This window comes from Aegilops tauschii, chromosome 2 (assembly GCF_002575655.3).
Source record: "Aegilops tauschii subsp. strangulata cultivar AL8/78 chromosome 2, Aet v6.0, whole genome shotgun sequence".
Taxonomy (NCBI): domain Eukaryota; kingdom Viridiplantae; phylum Streptophyta; class Magnoliopsida; order Poales; family Poaceae; genus Aegilops; species Aegilops tauschii.
In genome coordinates this window covers 30,343,602-30,362,975 of record NC_053036.3, presented here as the reverse complement: position 1 = coordinate 30,362,975, position 19,374 = coordinate 30,343,602, and the positions used below count along the sequence as shown (strand labels likewise).

Genomic DNA, 19,374 nt, shown 5'->3' with positions numbered 1-19,374 from the left:
CTGTATATTGTGTGTACACTTTTTTCGTATACATGAGAAACATTTTTCTATACATATTTAACATTTTTCAAATGCTTGATTACTATTTTTCTAATGTTTTATCTAAAGTCTTTTTTTACTATATGTATATTGAATAGTTTGTAATATAAAAAGTAAGGAAAAACAAATGAAAGAAGTAGGCTGTGGCCTCGCATGCCTGGGCCGGCTCATCCCGCGGTCGCCTTTAGGCGAGGCTGTCCTACGTCTTGCGTCAAGCGAGACATAGGCGTTCGCTCTATTTGACGCTTAGTCAACAAAACACGCGCGCATGTGGGTTTTTGTGAACTTTTTCTCTCCGTTCGTTATAGTTCACTGAGGTTTTATCTATGTTTTTTTATCTATAAAAGTACGAATCTTTCTTTAAGAAAGTGATAATATTACATAAATAATGTTTTTACATTTTCTGGAATATTTTTTGAAAGTGGAGAAACATTTTGTAGCTAGGTCAAACTTTTTTTTATAAAATGCTCATCATTTGTGCAAAACATGTTCGTCATGTATCGAAATATGTTCGTCATGTGTTATAAAAATGTCCATCATGTGTTTTAGAAAAATTCTTTGTGGATTCAAAATAGGTCATCACTTATTTAAAAATGTTCATCGTGTATTTAAAAATAATTTATCATGTATGTTTTTAATAGTTTTCATCGCATAATTAAGAAGTGTGCACAATATTAACAAACAGTTCACCATGTATTTTTTTGAATAAACAAATGTTCGTCATGTTTACCCAATGTTCTAGACATAGTTGTTCATGACTTTGACATTATCTAGAAATAAGATGACTGTAGAAGATGTTTACAGAACACAACAATTTATGACTTATTATAACAACAATGTGAATGACGAAGAATGCTCCCTTTTATTAATCTTGCTTCCACTATGATATAAATTGCTAATGTCACAATACGCATAGCTAGTGTTCTTACCATGTGTGCATCCCGGCCTAATTCTGACTCTGCATTCATCTTTTAATCTTTTGTACTAATTTTTCCTTGGAAAGGCTTCTACATAGAATACACCTCACATAATTTTTGTTTAGAATTTCCTCTATTAACAAAGCAAGTTATCTTACATTGACCGCACAAGATGTGAAGAAACTCGTCCACATGCTTTTTCAGGTTTTGTTTGTCCGTAGAAAAGGGAAGACGGGAGCAAACCAACCTGTGGTTGGATGGTTAAAAGGACAGTGGTATCCCTAGCCCACCAAGGTTCAAGTCTAATCTTCTTCGACGATTCGGTTGCTCTCTCCATCTTTTATTTCTCTCCCATGTCCCTTTCCCGAGCCATCTGTTGTGCAGTTACCTTCACCTCTCCGCTATCCCGGTGACGGCTGGATCCAACCTCACCAAGCCCTGCCACCGCTGGATTCAACGGCGAGGAGCTGCGATGACATGTGCCACTGCAGCATTCCATATGGTTTGCGACCGAGCTCCACACACATGTTCACCTCTTTGCTGCTCCTTGGTAACGACGCATCATCTAACTTCTCTAACTCCCACCACCGCCGGATTTTATGGGGAGGAGCTACAACGACCTACACATCGTCGGATTCAATGGTGAGAAGTTGCGCCAACTGTAAGTCTGTAACCGAGGTCAGCCAAAGAAAAGGTGAGAAAATAGATGAGATTTTGGTTTTTCACTTTTTCTTCCGTGTGACTGCAAGATCTGATCCGAAATTTGTGGAGTGTTGTAGAATCGTTGGGATAAGCCGAGAGATCATGTTATTGTTTTTCTCCGATGAGCTCGTGTTATGATATTTTGCCATGAGATCTTGAAACGTGCGGGGTGTCATCTAGTTATATATATGGATTACACCCGCCGCCCCAGCATACCATGTGTTTTGGTTGCTCAATTATTGTGGGTCATTAAACTAGGCTCGCGCCACCGGCAAGAGTATTATACTAGCTGCAAGTAGAACATAGAAAATACATGTAGCAGTAGTGCAGTACGAATTAGTCGAATTAGCTGGAGCCTGGAGGCGTTGCCGGGGAAGGAAGGTCGTCGAACCGGAGGAAGGGAGAGCAGCCGCAGTTACAAGCTCGGTCGTCTAATCATCTCAAGGATTGCTTGATTGGCCGCCCCGTCGTCTAGCCAAGGTATGCTCCTCCAGTATGATGTATTACTCACTCTTACTATTTGGTCCCATGATTAATTATTAGCTGGGCGTTGAGGACGACGGTCGACGGCGGCCGCTCTTGCGCCGGCGAAGATCGGGCAATCAACTTGCTTGCCGAGGTAGCTATTCCTTAATCAGTTTCCATGGCTACATCGATCTCGCCGGCCGCTCTCTGTCTCTCTCTCTCTCTTTCTGTTGCGCCGGATGCGCTAGATCTGATCTGCCGGTGTTCTTAGCCCACAGTAATCAGCTAGTCTCTTGGTCAACGGTAAACTGTCCGGCTCATTCATCTCGGCGCCGGAGATTTGTAAGTCTACCACTTTTGCTGAAATACAGTAAGTAGTGAAGTTGGACTGAAACTTTCAGTCTTCAAGGAGAGCAATACTGCCATTTAAGGGTGTTTGGTCATCGGAATGACAAAGTACAATTACATGGTGCATGCTGTTCACGCGCAGTTTAATTTCCTCAACAGTCGGCGTCAATAATGTACTAAGATGTACTATATGCCTAAATAACGGCATTGCTCTCGATTCAGGAGATTGCGAATGGATCCCGAAGGCAACAGTAAACACGCCATCCTGGAGCGCTTGCTGGTTGATAAAAATGCAGAGCCCATGAAACTGCCATTATCACTATTGGAGGACATCACGAACCGTTTCTCTCCTGATAACCAAATCGGCATTGGAGGGTTTGCGGTGGTTTATAAGGTAAATAGCATTTTGGTATGTGCAGGGCCAGACACACACGAAGCTGACAATGCATATTGTCACCACAGGGGATGGTTGGAAAATACATGGTCGCTGTCAAGAAGCTATCCAACACATACAATATCCGCGAGAATAAATTCCACCAAGAGGTTAAATGCTTGATGAAGGCTAAGCATGAGAACATAGTACGTTTCTTGGGGTATTGCGCTGAGACACAAGGGGAAATGGAAGACTACGAGGGAAAGCTTGTCATGTCAGATCGACGAAACTGGCTGCTTTGCTCTGAGCATGTGCCCAACGGGAGTCTTGATAAGCATATTACCGGTAGGATCGATGCTCAATTTGTATTTCTGTCAATATTTATTTACTCTATTGTAGGTTATTTGACTACTTAGCATGTTCTGTACTTTGCATTCCTAGATTTACATTACAATATCAATATCGATAAAAATTAAATATGACTATTTGAAAAAACCTGCCACCTCCTCTTCAGATGTATCTACTGGACTTGAATGGAGAGAGCGCTATCGAATAATCAGGGGAATATGCGAGGGGCTACATTATCTTCATCAGAAGTGCATTCTTCATTTGGACCTCAAGCCCGCTAATATACTTTTAGATGATCACATGGTACCTAAAATTACTGATTTTGGTCTATCAAGGTGTTTCGAGGAAGGGCAAACAAGTGCATTCACTGAACAAATATTTCTATCACGGTAAGCAAGCCTCTTAAAAGTTATTCTTCTCTTTGGTGGCAAAAACTATTATACAATTTATTTGCACATTCATCAATCAGACTTCATAAATCTTGCAACAGAGGATATTTTGCTCCGGAACTCCTGAGTGGACAAATCACATACAAGTTAGATATATATAGCCTAGGCGTCATAATCATGGAGATACTGACAGGAGAGAAGAGTTATCAAGAAGATGAGAAGGTAACAACAAGTTATGCTATCCTCCAAGTTAGTCGAAGGAAATATTGTTAAATCAATGTTTTACACTCTAGTTTAGCAAATATCTCTCCCCCATTACCACTAATACAAATACAAGGTGGTAGGGCATTTTGATCCGACCCATCCATATATACTTTCAGCAACCACTCACGATTTAAGTTTGCTATAATTATATCTTAATCTCATGCTTGTGAAATCATCTGTGTGGTTAGTGAGAGAAGAAATACCTTTTACGAAGTTAAATTCAATTTAGATGTGATCTTCTACATATATTGGTACATTCTCTCGGATTGTGCATTGCACATGTACACTTCCTTGAAAATGTACATTCTTAAGATGCTTCAAATAACAACATTTTGACACTTTACTTTAAATACTCATTGTTACCAAGCTATGTGATTTTGATTTCCTACTACTACCAAACATATACAACTATACATGTGATGCACGGTTTTGATATATTGACTACTCCACCCAAAATGTACTTTCACCAATTCAAAAATCATCCTTGCATTTTATTTGGTTTATTATGAACTTAGCACATTCACAATATTAACTCCACCTTGCTAAATAAATAAACTAACACAACGTTTTTCTTAGAATACATAAATAGGATAAAGAAGTATGTGATTAACCCTTTAGTGAAGTCATTAGAGGCTAAGGTTCCAGGTTTTCTTTCTTGCCCCCATCAGATTTGATATTATGGACGTTTAACATTGGTTGGTTTTCACAAAAATCATTCTTCTTGTAAGTAGTATAGTATAGGTGCTAAATCCAACATATCTCGAGGTAGGGGCCCTAAGCTAGGCGTCTTAGAGCGATGGTAACATGGACACAGGATTTTACCCATATTTGAGCTCTCTCGAAGAGATAATGTACCCTACGTCCTGCTTTTGATTGTATAGATATGAGGTATAGTACAGAGTACAGGTATCTACCATGAGATTGTTGATCTACTTTGTAATCCTCTATTGACTAGCCTGGCCTCGGTTTATATAATGCACCGGAGGCCTAGGGTTTAGAAGAGTCCTCTTCTTGTGCGCCAAGTCTTGTGGAATCTTCCTTCTATGCATCATGGGCTGCCCAAAGTGGCCCATTGGTGAACCGCCATGGTGGTCCTCGGCTAGACCCACCTGGTCGGGAGACGACGTGATGAGTACCCCCTAGTCTAGGACTCAATCATATAGCACTATAGGTATGCATATTTTTGGTGGAAGTAAATTGATCCCGTTTTCTAGACACCCACTACAAGAAACTATGCATAGTGAATCATCACGAAACAAAATCTCTGTATCACTAGATATATTTTGTGACGAAATTTTTGCATCAGAATTTTCTTCATGTAACATGACTCGCAAAAGTACATCGAGAAATTTTCCCCTTATCATAGTTTCATCTACCATGACACGAAATATTCATCATATAATTTTGTCAGGAAACATCGCAGATGACCCTTTTTTTCATCACAAATAATTGAAAAAATAACCCAGCTGGAAGTTGGAGCCTTGATGTTGTATAAGTATGTAAGATCAAAAGTGAGATAATTAATTATTTGTAAATAACAAAACATTAATTGTATCGCTTTTGATCTGACCTTTAATTATGTGTTGTGATCTCAAATTACATACAGTTGACTCGTTTGGCTGTTAATATGGCCTTCTTGCAAACAATATGTAAATATATACTCCCTCCGTCCGGTGAAAAATGTACATATAGAAATGTTAGGACAAATTATGGATTGGAGTAAAAAAGCATTGGAAAGGTGCAAGCCACCATCTCTCTCCTCTTTAATTATGCTACCCCCAATGACCTAAGTGCATGTAAAAATTAAGGAAACCATGTGTAGAATGCTATTTTGATTAAAGGAACCATGTAAAAATTAAGGAAACCATGTAAAAATTAAGGAAACCAATCGGAAGGCTGGAAGAAAGAAGAGCCTTCCGATTTGATTTGAACGGCAGATTCTACTACCTACTGTACCGGTACAGTAACAACACAACTGTAGAGGAGCCGAACCTGGAAGATAGATGTACACTCTTTTGTGGACAAATTTTAAAGCCAAACGTACACTTTTCACGGGACAGAGGGAGTATGTACGTGAAACCCAAAAAAGTTGTTCCCCACGCTGTTGTTTGGGGAACGGTGTTAGTTATTAAATACTAATTAACTCATGATTGCAACTGTGTAGGTAGTTGCAAGTTGGATGAATCAGGTAGCTGCAAGTTGGATGGATCGACTGGAGTCATTAGAGGGAGATACACAGTTGGAACAAGTAAGAGTATGCACTAAAATAGGGACAGAATGTTTGGACTTGGACCCGAAGAAGAGACCAAATACAGGGGACATAATCGATAGGCTTGATAAAACAGGAATTGTGGACTATTCAGACAAAATTGGTATCAACAGTTCATCAGCTGAGCAGGTTGGTTTACTGAATGGTCTCAAGAAAGAAGTTTACTTATTAGACGTCACGTGCAACAGATAACATCGTGTTGGAGACCTTTTGTAAATTATACTTCTCTTCCACTTTTTTGTTAGAGTCACAAGAAGGTCAAGCCTGCAGACCTCATCCAAGAGGATGAAAACGTAAACTGGAGATCATTCAACATTGATGGTCTAAACAAGTTCACAGAGGCTGAGATTAAAAGGATCACTGACAACTATAGCACTCTCATTGGCAAAGGTAGCTTTGGAGAAGTTTACCTTGGCGTTCTTGACGATCGTACTCAGGTTGCAGTCAAGATTCCACTCACAGATATGAAGGAACATTTTGCTAAGGAAATAATCATACATTGCCAAATCAACCACAAGAACGTTGTTAGGCTCTTGGGCTACTGTTCAGAGGAAAATGCTTTAATGATGATCACCGAGTACATCTCCGGAGGAAGCCTCAGAGAAGTTCTCGGTTGCAAAGACTATCCCATTTCTTTAGATCAAAGGTTGGGTATTGCTCTAGACTGTGGAAAGACATTAAGCAACATGCATTCTTCCATGTGTCCACCAACCATTCATGGTGATTTCAAGCCTGGTAACATCCTTTTAGATGATAACTTTGGTGCGAAATTATACGACTTCGGGATATCCAGAATGTTTTCCAAGGACAGCACTCAATACACAGTGAATGTAATAGGCAGCATAGGTTACCTTGATCCGTTGTTTGCTAAGACTGGGTGCATCGATCCGAAGAGTGATGTTTACAGTTTTGGGGTCGTTTTAGTAGAACTAGTCACGAGAAAAAAGGCATATGAAAACGGGAGCATGGGCCTCATAGAAACTTTCTTCCAAGCTGTTCGAAAAGGAACGAAGGCAAGAGAGATGTTCGATGCTGATATAGCACAGTCGAGCAACATTAAGGTTCTTGACAAGATTGTAAATCTAGCAGCTGAGTGCCTCAGAATGGAGATGAGCAAACGCCCTCGAATGGAAGATGTTGCAGAACGTCTTCGGATGCTAATAAAAGCTCGTTGCCAGAAGGGTCAAGAAAAAACGGCAGGTCACTGGACATTGTGGGGAAAACAAGACAACACAACACAAAGCGAAAGGATTTCCAGCTCTAACTCTACCGTGTTCTTCAACTTGAACAGTTTGGGCATCTTCAGTAGGAATGCGCACACAAATTTCAAAAGGAATGGAGGTCCAGTAGTGCAGAATGTCAAGGGACTATACATTTTCACAAAAAGCGAACTAAGAAAAATCACCAACAACAACTCAGAGTTTCTTTTAGTCGGAAGCTTTGGTAAAGTCTGCAAAGGAACCCTTCCTGAGAACACCGCAGTGGCAGTTATGTCCTCTGTCAAGGTAACTGAAGCTTTAAAGGAGCAGTTTATCGAGCAAATAGAGATCCAGACACATATGATGCACGTGAATATTCTCAACCTCATCGGTTGCTGCCTGGAGGTGGATGTTCCAATGTTGGTGTATGAGTTTGCTTTTTTTTTTTTTAAGAAAAGGAGGATGATCCCCGGCCTCTGCATCTGGGAGATGCATACGGCCACTTTATTGATTATTCTCGAGGACCGTACAAAGTATTACAACAATGTGTCTGAATCCACCATCTTGGCAACATATGCCGCTACTCCTATCCAATATGATGAAGGGGTGCTAGCTGGGCCACTACCCAAACTACTCACCTAAGCCTAACATCAAAAGCCAGAAGCCGAAACTCATTCGGAAGCCCCAGCCGAGCCACATACCGGGTCTGGGGCACAATCCGGTCAGACGCACTCGTGTGTCGCCGCCGCCATCTTCCACAGGTCCGTCTTCAGATCATATTGAGGCTTCTACCTTGTCTGGCCAGTCTGCCATCGACGTCCCCATGACGCCAGACAGCTTCCTCCTCCTGCACGAGTCCATCTCCGCGCAACAGACGCCGAGTCTCCACAGCACCATGCCGCCGAGATCCGCCACCATCAATGTGAAAGATGAAGCACCGCTCCACCAAATTCGCCATCCTCTAGTCCCTCGATCTTCAATGTATGAGTTTGCTGGCAAAGGAAGTCTTCAAGACATTCTTCATGGCAACAGCAGAAACCAAAAGCTCCCCTTAGACCTGCGTCTGGATATTGCAATTGGAACTGCACAAGGCTTAACATACATGCACTCCTATGGAAATCAAGCCATACGGCACGGTGATGTCAAGCCGGACAACATACTTCTGGATGACAAGTTCGTACCGAAAATCTCAGATTTCGGGTTATGGAAGCTGCTTAGAGAGGAATATTATTTCGGCAAGATTGTAGCTGGGGACATGGCTTACGTTGACCCAGTGTTCCTTAAAACCGGGCAACTGACAGAAAAAAGCGACGTCTACAGCTTTGGGGCGATTCTCTTAGAACTCATTACCAGGAAGCCAAGTGTATACGACGAATACTGTAGCCTCATTTTGGAGTTCCGTAAAGTTTGTGAGAAAGAAAAGAGCGGTAGGGCGATGATGGACAAGGAGATCGCAACTGAAGAAGAAGATATCTATTGCCTGGAAGAAATTGGCAAGCTGGCAATTGAGTGCCTAAAAGAAGATATAGAAGATCGGCCCGACATGGTGGCGGCAGTCGAGCGACTTGTAATGCTTAAAAAGGATAGGATGCTTAAGAGTTAGGAACGGTATCCAAGTGGCTTGTGTACTTGATTTACTTGGCAACTTTCCTCTGCTCCCTGTATATCACTGTAGTACATGTGAATAAAACGTGAGGTCAACATTAACCAGCTCTGTGCAATTCTGCGTAACTGAACTATAGTACCAACATCATGAATGGCTAGCCAGTTTGCAAAACTGGACTTCCATACGATTGGGATGCTGGGATTTTTTGTTTTATATCAGGAGCAGTTTGGAGTGCAGGATGTGTCTCTGAATACATTGTAATGGTGTGTCATTTCTTCTTCTATTCCTGAACTTTTCGAAGGATTATTGCAGCCATCAGCATGGGCAAAACAAAAGCGTGTTTGGGGGTAAACTGAAGGGTTCCAAAGGGAAGCGCATATCATCGGACCCAGTTAAAGCCTGGTTCGTAGATGGAATCAAGAAAACTACTCTAGGTAAGATGCATGGAGAACAGGACGATTATTGGTTTGGATGGACATGGAAATAAATACTGATTAATTTGCGATGAATGAGATTTACTTGGGGATGTAGGCGTGGATCGCTGATGAACTGGAGCGAGGCGAGCAGTGTAGCCCCCAAATCTCTTGAGCTCCGTGGGACCAGATCAGCTGCTTGCTCCATGCGACCGGACCGAGCCGGACAAGTTACTCGCGGGGGAACTGAAGAACAGAAAGGGGTATCTGGCGGGCCGGGGGCCGAGGAGAGGTGCGGCGGCTGGTGGGGTGGGGTGAACTCTCCTCGCCCGCCGGCTGCTCTGCTGTGGTGCGGCGCGCCGCTGCAAGGAAAGCTGGAAGAGGAACAGACGATGGTTGGATTAGAGCATCTCCAGCCGTTCAGCCCCCCGCGACGAAAAAGAGAGGCCTGGGGCGATCCGGCGCTAGATCGGCCCCTGGGGGCGACCTAGCTACCGGTCACGCCACCAGGCGCCGCCCCCAAGCCGAGGCAAAATTCAATCGTACATTGCCGCTTATCAAAATAGACGCCACAAATAAAGTTCGGCGTATAAAAAAAAGGACGAGGTCGGCCTCCGGCGTCGGCGGAGCTGGCGTGTGCGGGCTTGGCAGGGTCGGAACTTCTTCTGTGCTGGGCGGCGTCGGCGTCGCTTCTGTGCTGGCATCATCGCTCGGGCTTGGCAGCAGCGTCGGTGTGGGCGTGGGAGTCGGCGGCGCCGTCGACAGCAGCTGGTTCAGGATGAGGCCACGCTCCGCCAAGTACCAGGCCTTGACCGCCTCGTCGTTGCTCTGGAGCATGTCCGCCCCGCCCAACAGGAAAGCCAGGTCGGTGTTCCTCTTCTTCGCGGCGATTTTGGTCCGGAGTAGGTCGAGCTTGATGGCGCTGCTCGACATCAACGCCGACCACCGCACCTCTGTCTTCTCTTCACGCAGGGCGGCCCGGGCCTGTGCGTCGGCGAGGCAATGCTCGATGGACTCCTGCACTCGCGCGGTGGCCGCGTCGGCGTGTTTCCCCTTCTTGGCCCCTTTGTTGCCGTCAGGCCGCCCTTCTGACGCCCCCGGCATCGGCGCGTCCGGCTTGTAGGACTCCTTGGCCATGTTGAGGGTGCGCCGGACTTCCGCCAACTTCTTGCACTTGTCAATGCGCTCGTAAACGTGGAGGTACTTGAATTCTTGGTCGCTGTTGGTCTGGCGATACATGGCGAACATGCGCACCAGCTGCACGGAGGAACAAATAGTTGGCGGGCGCACACGGCGAAGAGAAAGCGGGAGACCGGCGTGCCATACCTGATCCTCAACGCTGGCGTCGCTCTTCGGGCGAGCCGCGACCTTCTCGACGATCCCATGCCATTTGTTTCACGCCGCCTGGATGAGCCCCCAATGGTTCGCCATTGCCTTCGCCCCGCGCTGCATGTAGACGCCTTTAAAGTAGGGGTCGACGAGCTTGCGCTCGTCGAACTCGGCCTTGATGCGCTCCCAGTAATGTCTCGATGCTTTGGTTCATGCCGGTGGTCGGGTCAAGGCAGACGACTTTCCACGCCTCGGCGAGGCAGTCCTGCTCCTTGGACGCCCACTTGATGCGCGGCTCGCCGGTCCTGGCCACCCCCTTCTTCTTCTTCTTGCGCCTCTTCGCCGGAACAGTCGTCGGCTCCTCCTCCTCCTCCCCGTCCCCGTCCTCCTCCTCCTGCTCGTCCGGCTCCTCCTCGCCGTATACGAGCTCGCCGTCCAGGTCGCCGTCGAGGTCCATCGTCTCGTCCTGGGTAGCGAACCCGGGGGACGCGGCTGCGGCAGCCGAGCCTGCCGTGATGATGTCGTCCATGTCCCCTTCGGTCGCGTCGATTTCGTCGAGGTGCGACGTGGAAGCTTGTGAGAAGGGCAGCGCGCAACGGCGGAGATGGGGCGTCGGGGACGCGTAAGCCGGCGGCGAGTAGTTGTATGGAGGGTACTGCACGCCGGCAAAGGCGGGCGAGGGCGTGCGCTGGGCCGGGTGCCCATGGGGGAAGGTGATGTTGGGGTTGAACCCATCGTGGGCGTCCCTGTCGGAGTAGCCCGGTGACAGCGTGCATCCCCATGGTTGCGGCGACGACGAGAAGCCGGATGGAGAGCCAACGCTTTGCTGGCTCCAGGGTGCGTACTGGGCGTGGCCACCGGGTGGATTCATCGTGCCCACGCGAGTCGCCTCGGCGTCGGCTTGGTCCGCCGCTGAACGCGTCGCGTTGTCACGGGCCTTCTTGGCGATTGCCCTGTTCCGCCGGTCGGCGGTGACAGCCTCCCGTCGCTGAACTTCCGCCCTCCACTCAGCGTTCGTCATGCCCGGTGGCGCCCTCGGCTTCCTCTGCTTCGGCTGGGCGACGGATGCGGTCGCGGTTGTCGCCGCGCGGGGGATCACGTACTTCTTCGGCGGCATGGCGGCCAAGCCGGACAGCGAGCGGGAGGGAGATTGGCAGGAGGAATGGAGAGAATGGGAGGGAGGTGGGTGAAAAGCGGGAAGAAACGGCGGGAAGAGGCTGTCGACTCGCCGACAGAGCGGCCCCACGCCCCTTTTCACTTGTGCCGGCACCCCAGGCGGCCCCCTGCGCGCCGGGTTCGGCCTGGGTCCGCCGGCACCAGTTTCGGCCCGAGCCGGCGAAAACCGGGCTACTGGGGCGCGACTGGGCCGATTTTTGGGCGCAGGCGCGGCAAATACGTCTGGGAAGGGTCTGTTGGGGGCGCGGCTGGAGATGCTCTTAGAAGGTTCATCCATGGCTACCCGCTGCCGCCACTGACGCTGGACAGAGGAAACAGGTCTGAAGAATCCATCACGAGGAGAAAACCGAGTGTTTCCGAGCGAGGATTTTTGGCTCCCGGACTGAGCCCAAACTTTTTGCAAAAAAGAATAAACCGGCCTTTTAATAAGTTTTGATACACTCTGAAAAAGTGTTGCATGCATAGGATGTCTGCACATTTTCATGATGAAATAAGTTTTTTATTGGTATTATATATAATAAAACTTAAATCAAAACATATTTCATCGTGAAACATGTTGTATAGTACTCCCTGCGTTCCTAAATATAAGTCTTTGAAGAGATTCCACTATGGACCACGTACGGAGCAAAATAAGTGAATCTATACTCTAAAATGCATTTAGATACATCCGTACGTGGTCCATAGTGAAATCTCTACAAAGACTTATATTTAGGAACGGAGGGAGTACATCCTTTATGTGCATGCTTTCGTAATTCGTTTTTTCATAGTAAAACCAGTTAATTTTTGAAATTTCCAAAGCCTGTGCTCGAGCTCCATTAGCAATTTCCGAATGCATGCTTTCCCGGCTAACACGGGCCCATTTATTGCAGCTGCGGCCTCGCCCTGCAGTGTCCCTGACCGAGTCAGTACAGTAGGAAAGAGCACGAATAACAGGAGACTGATTCAGCACGATTGTTCATCACTTTGCCGTCAAAAACATTCCATGTTCCGGGTCCCGACCTTCTGGCACCCACTAGAAATGTCGGGACATATATTGTGCGTCCCCAAATTAAAAGGCCAAAACCACATACAGCTCGCGGCTTAACAGTAGAGGTAGGACAAATGATGGTATGGACTTTGTCCTCCTAACAGAATGATAGCCTAATCACCCACCGGTGTCGTCCTAACAAAATGATATGCTGACAGTACAGCACAGAGATGATGCTGGTTCTCCATGCATGCATGCTGGAAGCATGCATGTCCATACCATACCCAGAGAATAGATGACAGGTTTTATACACTGACCTCGAGTGTGCGTAGCCGTATAATATAATGCATGCTCTCCGGCGAGGTGTCAGTCAGCCAGCCCATCGCCTCTCCCTGCGTTGCTACTCTCCACGCGTACCACTGTATGTGCAGATATCGCACCGAAAGCAATTCCGTGGACAGTGCTGAGCTCCACGTGCATGTAGTAAGCTTAATGACTGCCGAGTCAAACACTAACTTCGTGTCATGGCAATGCCACTAACCAGCTACTGGCAGCACTTACTCCCTCCGTTCAAAAATACGTACTTGTCATGCGTAAAATAGTCATTAGTTTATCCATGAGCTAGGTAGCAACATACTCCAGCAACTAGTCAAACCCACAGCCTAATTATGCTATGCAGGTGTGGCTTGGCTAGCTAGTCCGGCCCTGCTCATGTTCATCTACCTACCTAATTAATCAGCAGTAAGATCGTTGCACTAAGTAACCACTTAGTATCACCCACGTTCGAATTGTCTCTGCTACCACTACCTCGCTGGCTCGCTCGTTGTTTCGTTGCTGTATAAATGCTGGATCGGTATGGTAGGCGCACCGACCGAACACACACACGGGGACAAGGAAAGGATCACGGGAGAACTGCCCGCCCGGTTACGCTTGCTACCCGCCGGCCGGTTGTCTGTGCTCTCAACAGAGCAGTTCTTGCACCTTAGCCACCAAGTTATGGAGCCTGCGGCGGCGTCGCCTCTTCCTCCTCCTCCTCCTCGGACCAAGCCCAGCAACATGCTCCTCCTCCTGCCACTGCTGCTGCTCGCCGCCTCGCTCGCTCCGCATGGCTCCTCCGGTGAGTACCGCCTCCGGGCACCGCAAGCCTACGCTCAAGTGCAGAGGCAGAGCTTAAACTGATGCTACTTAATCTCATCCTCCGTGCGTGCATGCAGCTGACGGTTTGCGCTACGACTACAAGGCCTACACTGAGGTACGCCGCACCGTCTCCATCCATCTCTCGGAATAAATCTCTGCTTCGGCCTCGTCCGTCCCTGTCCTCGACTCACCGCGGGCGTTTTTCTGCTGCTTCTTTCTTCTCTCATTCTCTGCAGTGCAAAGGCCACCCTGAGCCTGCACTGTACAACGGCGGCATCCTGCGGTGGGCCAAGAAGATCAAGGACTTCAGGACGGCGGACGAAGGCAACTACTCGCCGTCCTTCGTGCTCTACAACATGTCTGCGGGCATGGCGTACAGCTTCTCATGTGAGTTTTTTTTTTCTTTTCTCGATAAAAGGAGCCCAGCTCCCAATTTCATTGCTGAAATTGCTTGTTTTGTGAGCGACTCACTCCATGTATATGCATGGCTAATTATCCTTACTTAAATAGGTTAATAACTTGATTGAGAATGTGTAGAAAAGGAGTGAGAATAATTTTTGAGAAAAACGTGTCAGTCAGACATGTCCTTTTCCCCTAAATTCTTTTTCTTTAGTTTGAGGGTCAAAAGTCAAAACACCTAGTCCTAGAAAAAAGAAAGGAATTTAGTTTGATGAGATCTAAGTAGAAGATTTCCAGGGACGAGCTACGCGAAAAGAGACTTGACATTTCAAATCTGAAAATGCCTTTTGAAAAGCATATCCGCAAGTTCAAAAAAGAAAAAAAAACCTCAAAATAGATGTACAACTTGCTTGGGCGAAACACAGCATAACTTTTTTTTTTTGAGACAAAACACAGCATAACTCTGTCGGTAAGCTTTGCTGAGTGCGGATGCAAGCCCATCCGCCGCATCGCTCAAGGGCCGGTCGTGGATGGTCTCGAAGGAAGATGCGCATGTCGGAAAACAGAGTTTTTGTACATCCGTGCATTTTTTTCAACTTGAAATCCAATAGGATTTGCCAAATCGACAATGAGTAGTCTAGAAAGTTTTCAGGGTTACGGCAGTGTGTTTTTCGTACTCTGCAAACAGTTTTATTTTTTTCTGCAAATTCAAGGAGTGTGTGGTGTGTGAAGGTGAGAATTTGCGCACAGCACTTGCGTGGTCCTACAGTTATGTCAGTAAGATGCATAAAGCTTTTACTGAACTGGTCTGGTTCAGCTCAGGGGAAAAAATGCGTGCTTGTTCAGACAGTCAGATTTCAGATGTATAGTAATTAGTAAACACAAAGAAGCGAGGACCCAAAGTGTGGAAATATCTGTACTGCAATTGGTCCAGTCCACCCAACCCTGTCCACAGTTTACTGAACTGTAGTTCGGAGGTAACTTCCAGATAGTCATCAGATTTGAGAGGTCCAGTCCACCTAGACTTGTCCTCATTTTGGCCAATACTACCAACACACACACACATACATACATCCACACACACCGGGAAGACTGAGAACCGGACAATCCAAGGGAATGAATCCAATCACGGAGTGAGGGCAGAAGGATCTGGGCTCTAGGCTCTCGCTGGACCTGTATCGAGAATGATTAAGCGGCAGCTAGGTATGCGAGCAGCAGGAACGGGCAGGAGGTAGCGGGCGCGGAGAAAGACGGGCGAGGCAAGGAGCCATAGCCAGCGACGACCGATCGAGTGCTGGTAGTGGTACGTGGTGGGGGCGACGACGGCGACGGAGATTCCTCCCGCGGCCGCATGCGCGCGCGCATACAGGTACAGGTATGGGGTGGGCGCGCGGGACAAAGCTTGAGGCAAGACGTGGGGGTGGCGACGAGGGCGCGCGGCGGGCGGCCTGGGCAGATGAGGCACGTCGTATGCTCAGCGCACCAGCCGCCGTCCTGCGCATGCATGCACACGCGTGCCGCCGTGGGTGGAGGATGGATGGGTGCACAGTACGCGCATCGCTGCTGTGCATGTGGCGCGCGCGCGCCGCGACACCGCGTGGACCAGCGCTCGATCGATCGTTTCCTTCATTCATTCCGATGGTAGGGAGCGGGCGGACGCGTGCGTGCTTGCTTGTGACCACGCCCACGCATCGAGTGAGATCCATACAGGCGGAGAGAGCACTGAGCGGCAGGCGAGCGAGATGAGCGCTAGCTTTTGTTACCTTGTGTGTGTAGGGTGGCGGGGCATGCATGGCGGTGGCCGGAGGGAATTGAGCTCATTGGCTATTTGGGTGGGTGGACGGCGCCCCAGATTGGGCAAAGGCATGCGTGCTCATGCTCTTTCCACCACGACCACACCTTTTTTACTACTAGTAGTACTGCTCGGTTGTGAGCTGGAGTTTGTGCACCTGTATCATGAGCCATTTATACCTGTATCATCATGGCAGTACAGTACAGTACAGACGTTAGTGCATTGCACACTCCCTCCGTTCCCAAAATTGATAGCGCATCAACTCAGTTAAAAGTCAGCTGTTTCTAAGTTTGGCCAAGAATATTTAAAAGAAGATATCAACAGCTATTAAATAAATGCATTATTAAAATATATCTAATGATGAATATATTGATTTTTTTTAACAATGCTTTAGATTTTGGGTATGTCTAGGGCATGTCTACACATCTATGTGAGGGAATCAAACCAGAAAGAAAGAAAAAAGACCCAAATAACAAGTGCCACACGTGTGGCTCGAAGTAATTAACACCGCTCTGACGTTTTTACAACTAAAGTTGCCATCCAAAAAAAAAAACTTTGAATGTTCAACGTAGAAAGCAATGATTTTTTGACTCGTCTAATATGCCACCTATTTTGTGACAGAGGAAATGTATAGTAGGCCAGTACTTCCCACAAATGTGAAAACCATGTTTATATGCGTCTTCGCCTTAAACATATTTTTAGCACCACTCCACCCAGGACAACAGGATTTCCCAAGAGGCAGGCAAACTCAGCTTTTGGCAAATGTCGTTGATGAGTGCTTGAGTCCCCTTTGATTGACAACTTTGTTATCTTTGTGGTATTCAACCTGCAGATTCCCTCTTCCTAATGCAAAAGCAGAACACCAGCTAGTTCCGTAATGAAACATATGTTTTTAGCAATTTTGTTGTCATAAGTTCATTTGTTCACCATGATTTTCAATCTTCTAGGCTGGGTGAAATTCAACGGGCCAGGAACTATCCACGTGAAGGCCAAGATCCTGTCACTAGACAACGCTGGATCACAGTGCCTGGGCACGGCTCTGGTGCGAAACGACTGCTGGTCCTTCCTCAAGGGCGGCTTCACCCTCAACTCGCCGTCGCAGACCTCCGTCCTCTATTTCCAGGCGAGGCCCGCCCGCTTGAACGAACCCGTAAACTTAATAAGATAAAGAAGAACTGATCGAATGGCAGCTCATGCAATTTTATCTGTCGGTTCGTTCTCTGCAGGCTGCAACCGCAAATGCGTCCATGGTGTCGATCAGAAGCGCCTCGCTGCAGCCGTTCTCGCCGGAGCAGTGGAGCCAGCACCGGGAGGACCGCATCCAGCTGGTAACGGAATGCCACTACGTTTGCTACTGAATTTAATTTGTTCCCACACATGAATTTGTACAAATACACACAAATACTCATGGTTTGATAACACCTCTTCTTTGCCATTTTCATGGCAGATCCGCAAACGATTTGTGAACGTGCACGTGTCGGACATCAGTGGCGGCCGTGTCGTGGGCGCCAAGGTCGCCGTGCGCCAGATGAGCAGGGACTTCCCCTTCGGCTCCGCCATCAGCAAGACCATACTCGGCAACAAGCCATATCAGGTATCGGGACTGCTAAATCTTAACTTAATCAGGTCTCAGGCGATGCTTTATTCGTACGACCTTACGTGAAGATCCGCGTAAACGAAATCAAACTTTTTCATTTTTCTTTTTATATTCTGTGATTTGACTAGGTCTAGGTCGACTGAGATATAGCCACGCCCATCAGTTATTCCTACGCCATCGATCATACCATGATCACCGCGTTTTTATCAATGTCGGAATAACTAACGAAGATCGTTGCATTGGTGCAGGACTGGTTCCGGAAGCGGTTCAACGCCGCGGTGTTCGAGAACGAGCTCAAGTGGTACGCGACGGAGCCGGCGCCGGGGAAGGAGGACTACGCGCTCGCCGACCAGCTGCTGCAGTTCGTGCAGTCCAGCGACGCGGTGGCGCGCGGCCACAACATCTTCTGGGAGGACCCCAAGTACACCCCGTGGTGGGTCAAGAACCTCACCTCCGCCGACCAGCTCCGCGCCGCCGTGGCGGGCCGCATCGAGAGCCTCCTCTCGCGCTACAAGGGCGACTTCGTGCACTGGGACGTGAGCAACGAGATGCTCCACTTCGACTTCTACGAGTCCCGCCTCGGCCGCAACGCCACCACCGACTTCTTCCGCACCGCCAAGCGCGCCGACCCGCTCGCCACCCTCTTCCTCAACGACTTCAACGTCGTCGAGGTCTGCGACGACCTCAGCTCCAGCGCCGACTCCTACGTCTCCCGCCTCCGCCAGCTCGCCGACGCCGGCGTCACCTTCGAGGGCATCGGCCTCGAGGCACACTTCGGGAAGCCAAATATCCCCTACGTTCGCGCCGTGCTCGACAAGCTCGGCACGCTCCGCCTCCCCATCTGGCTCACCGAGGTCGACATCAGCAACGCCCTTGACCCCAAGACCCAGGCGGCGTACCTGGAGGAGGTGCTGCGGGAGGGGTTCGCGCACCCGTCCGTGGACGGGATCATGCTCTGGACCGCCATGGACGCCAGCGCCGCCTGCTATCAGATGTGCCTCACCGACGGCAACTTCACCAACCTGCCCGCCGGGGACGTCGTGGACCGGCTGCTCGGGGAGTGGCAGACCAGAGAGGTGCTCGGCGCCACCAACGACCGCGGCTCGTTCAACTTCAGCGCCTTCCTCGGGGAGTACAAGTTGTCCGTCACCTACCTCAACTCCTCCGCCGAGGGCACCTTCTCGCTCGCCCGCAGCGACGACACCAAGCACATCACCATTCGTCTCCAGCCATGATTGATTCATATCATGCATGTATACGTACCGAACGAGCTTTTGTATTTACTATAACTTGAGATGGATTTGTAGCAGATCAGATGCCACCCGTATTTATTCAATTGTGTTGACATATAAATGCATAGTCCATCTTTTCCCATCGGCTTAAGCTTTTGGATGAACTGGCTGGTACGTGCAGTTTTACATGGTACCAGAGTCAAAAAGTTTTGAGTTTTAAAAACGCAATTAAATTATGGCCCACTTTCAGTCCACCATCCGTACTTCAGTCAATGAAAGCTTAGCAAACCCCGTCAGCTGCATGGTCGATGATGTTGCCTAAACGGTGGCTTCAGTCTTATTTCTGTATTACTTTGTACGGTCTTTTATGAGTAATTAATAAAGTGGTTGTATGCATCGTCCAGATGCAGAGG

The 19,374-nt window shown here is 47.9% G+C and overlaps 2 protein-coding genes across 3 annotated transcripts; both read left to right on the top strand.

Annotated features, from left to right (window-relative positions):
• Positions 1-1,774: 1,774 nt before the first annotated feature.
• On the top strand, positions 1,775-9,432 carry LOC109745028 (uncharacterized). Of its 2 annotated transcripts, none has more exons than XM_073507770.1 (7): positions 1,775-2,138; positions 2,697-2,865; positions 2,934-3,189; positions 3,359-3,581; positions 3,683-3,803; positions 6,010-6,243; positions 6,360-9,432. In XM_073507770.1, exons 2-7 carry the CDS (start codon positions 2,704-2,706, stop codon positions 7,953-7,955), a joined length of 2,592 nt encoding a protein of 863 aa, XP_073363871.1. In that variant the 5' UTR covers positions 1,775-2,138; positions 2,697-2,703; the 3' UTR covers positions 7,956-9,432. The 2 variants fall into 2 exon arrangements, with proteins under 2 accessions (XP_073363871.1, XP_073363870.1); XM_073507769.1 differs by having other exon boundaries at positions 2,694-2,865.
• Positions 9,433-13,655: 4,223 nt separating this feature from the next.
• LOC109745017 (endo-1,4-beta-xylanase 5-like) lies at positions 13,656-19,103 on the top strand. The gene is made up of 7 exons (XM_020304157.4): positions 13,656-13,921; positions 14,019-14,056; positions 14,178-14,328; positions 17,080-17,255; positions 17,359-17,460; positions 17,580-17,726; positions 17,978-19,103. Exons 1-7 carry the CDS (start codon positions 13,660-13,662, stop codon positions 18,962-18,964), a joined length of 1,863 nt encoding a protein of 620 aa, XP_020159746.2. The 5' UTR covers positions 13,656-13,659; the 3' UTR covers positions 18,965-19,103.
• The last annotated feature ends 271 nt before the right edge of the window (positions 19,104-19,374 follow it).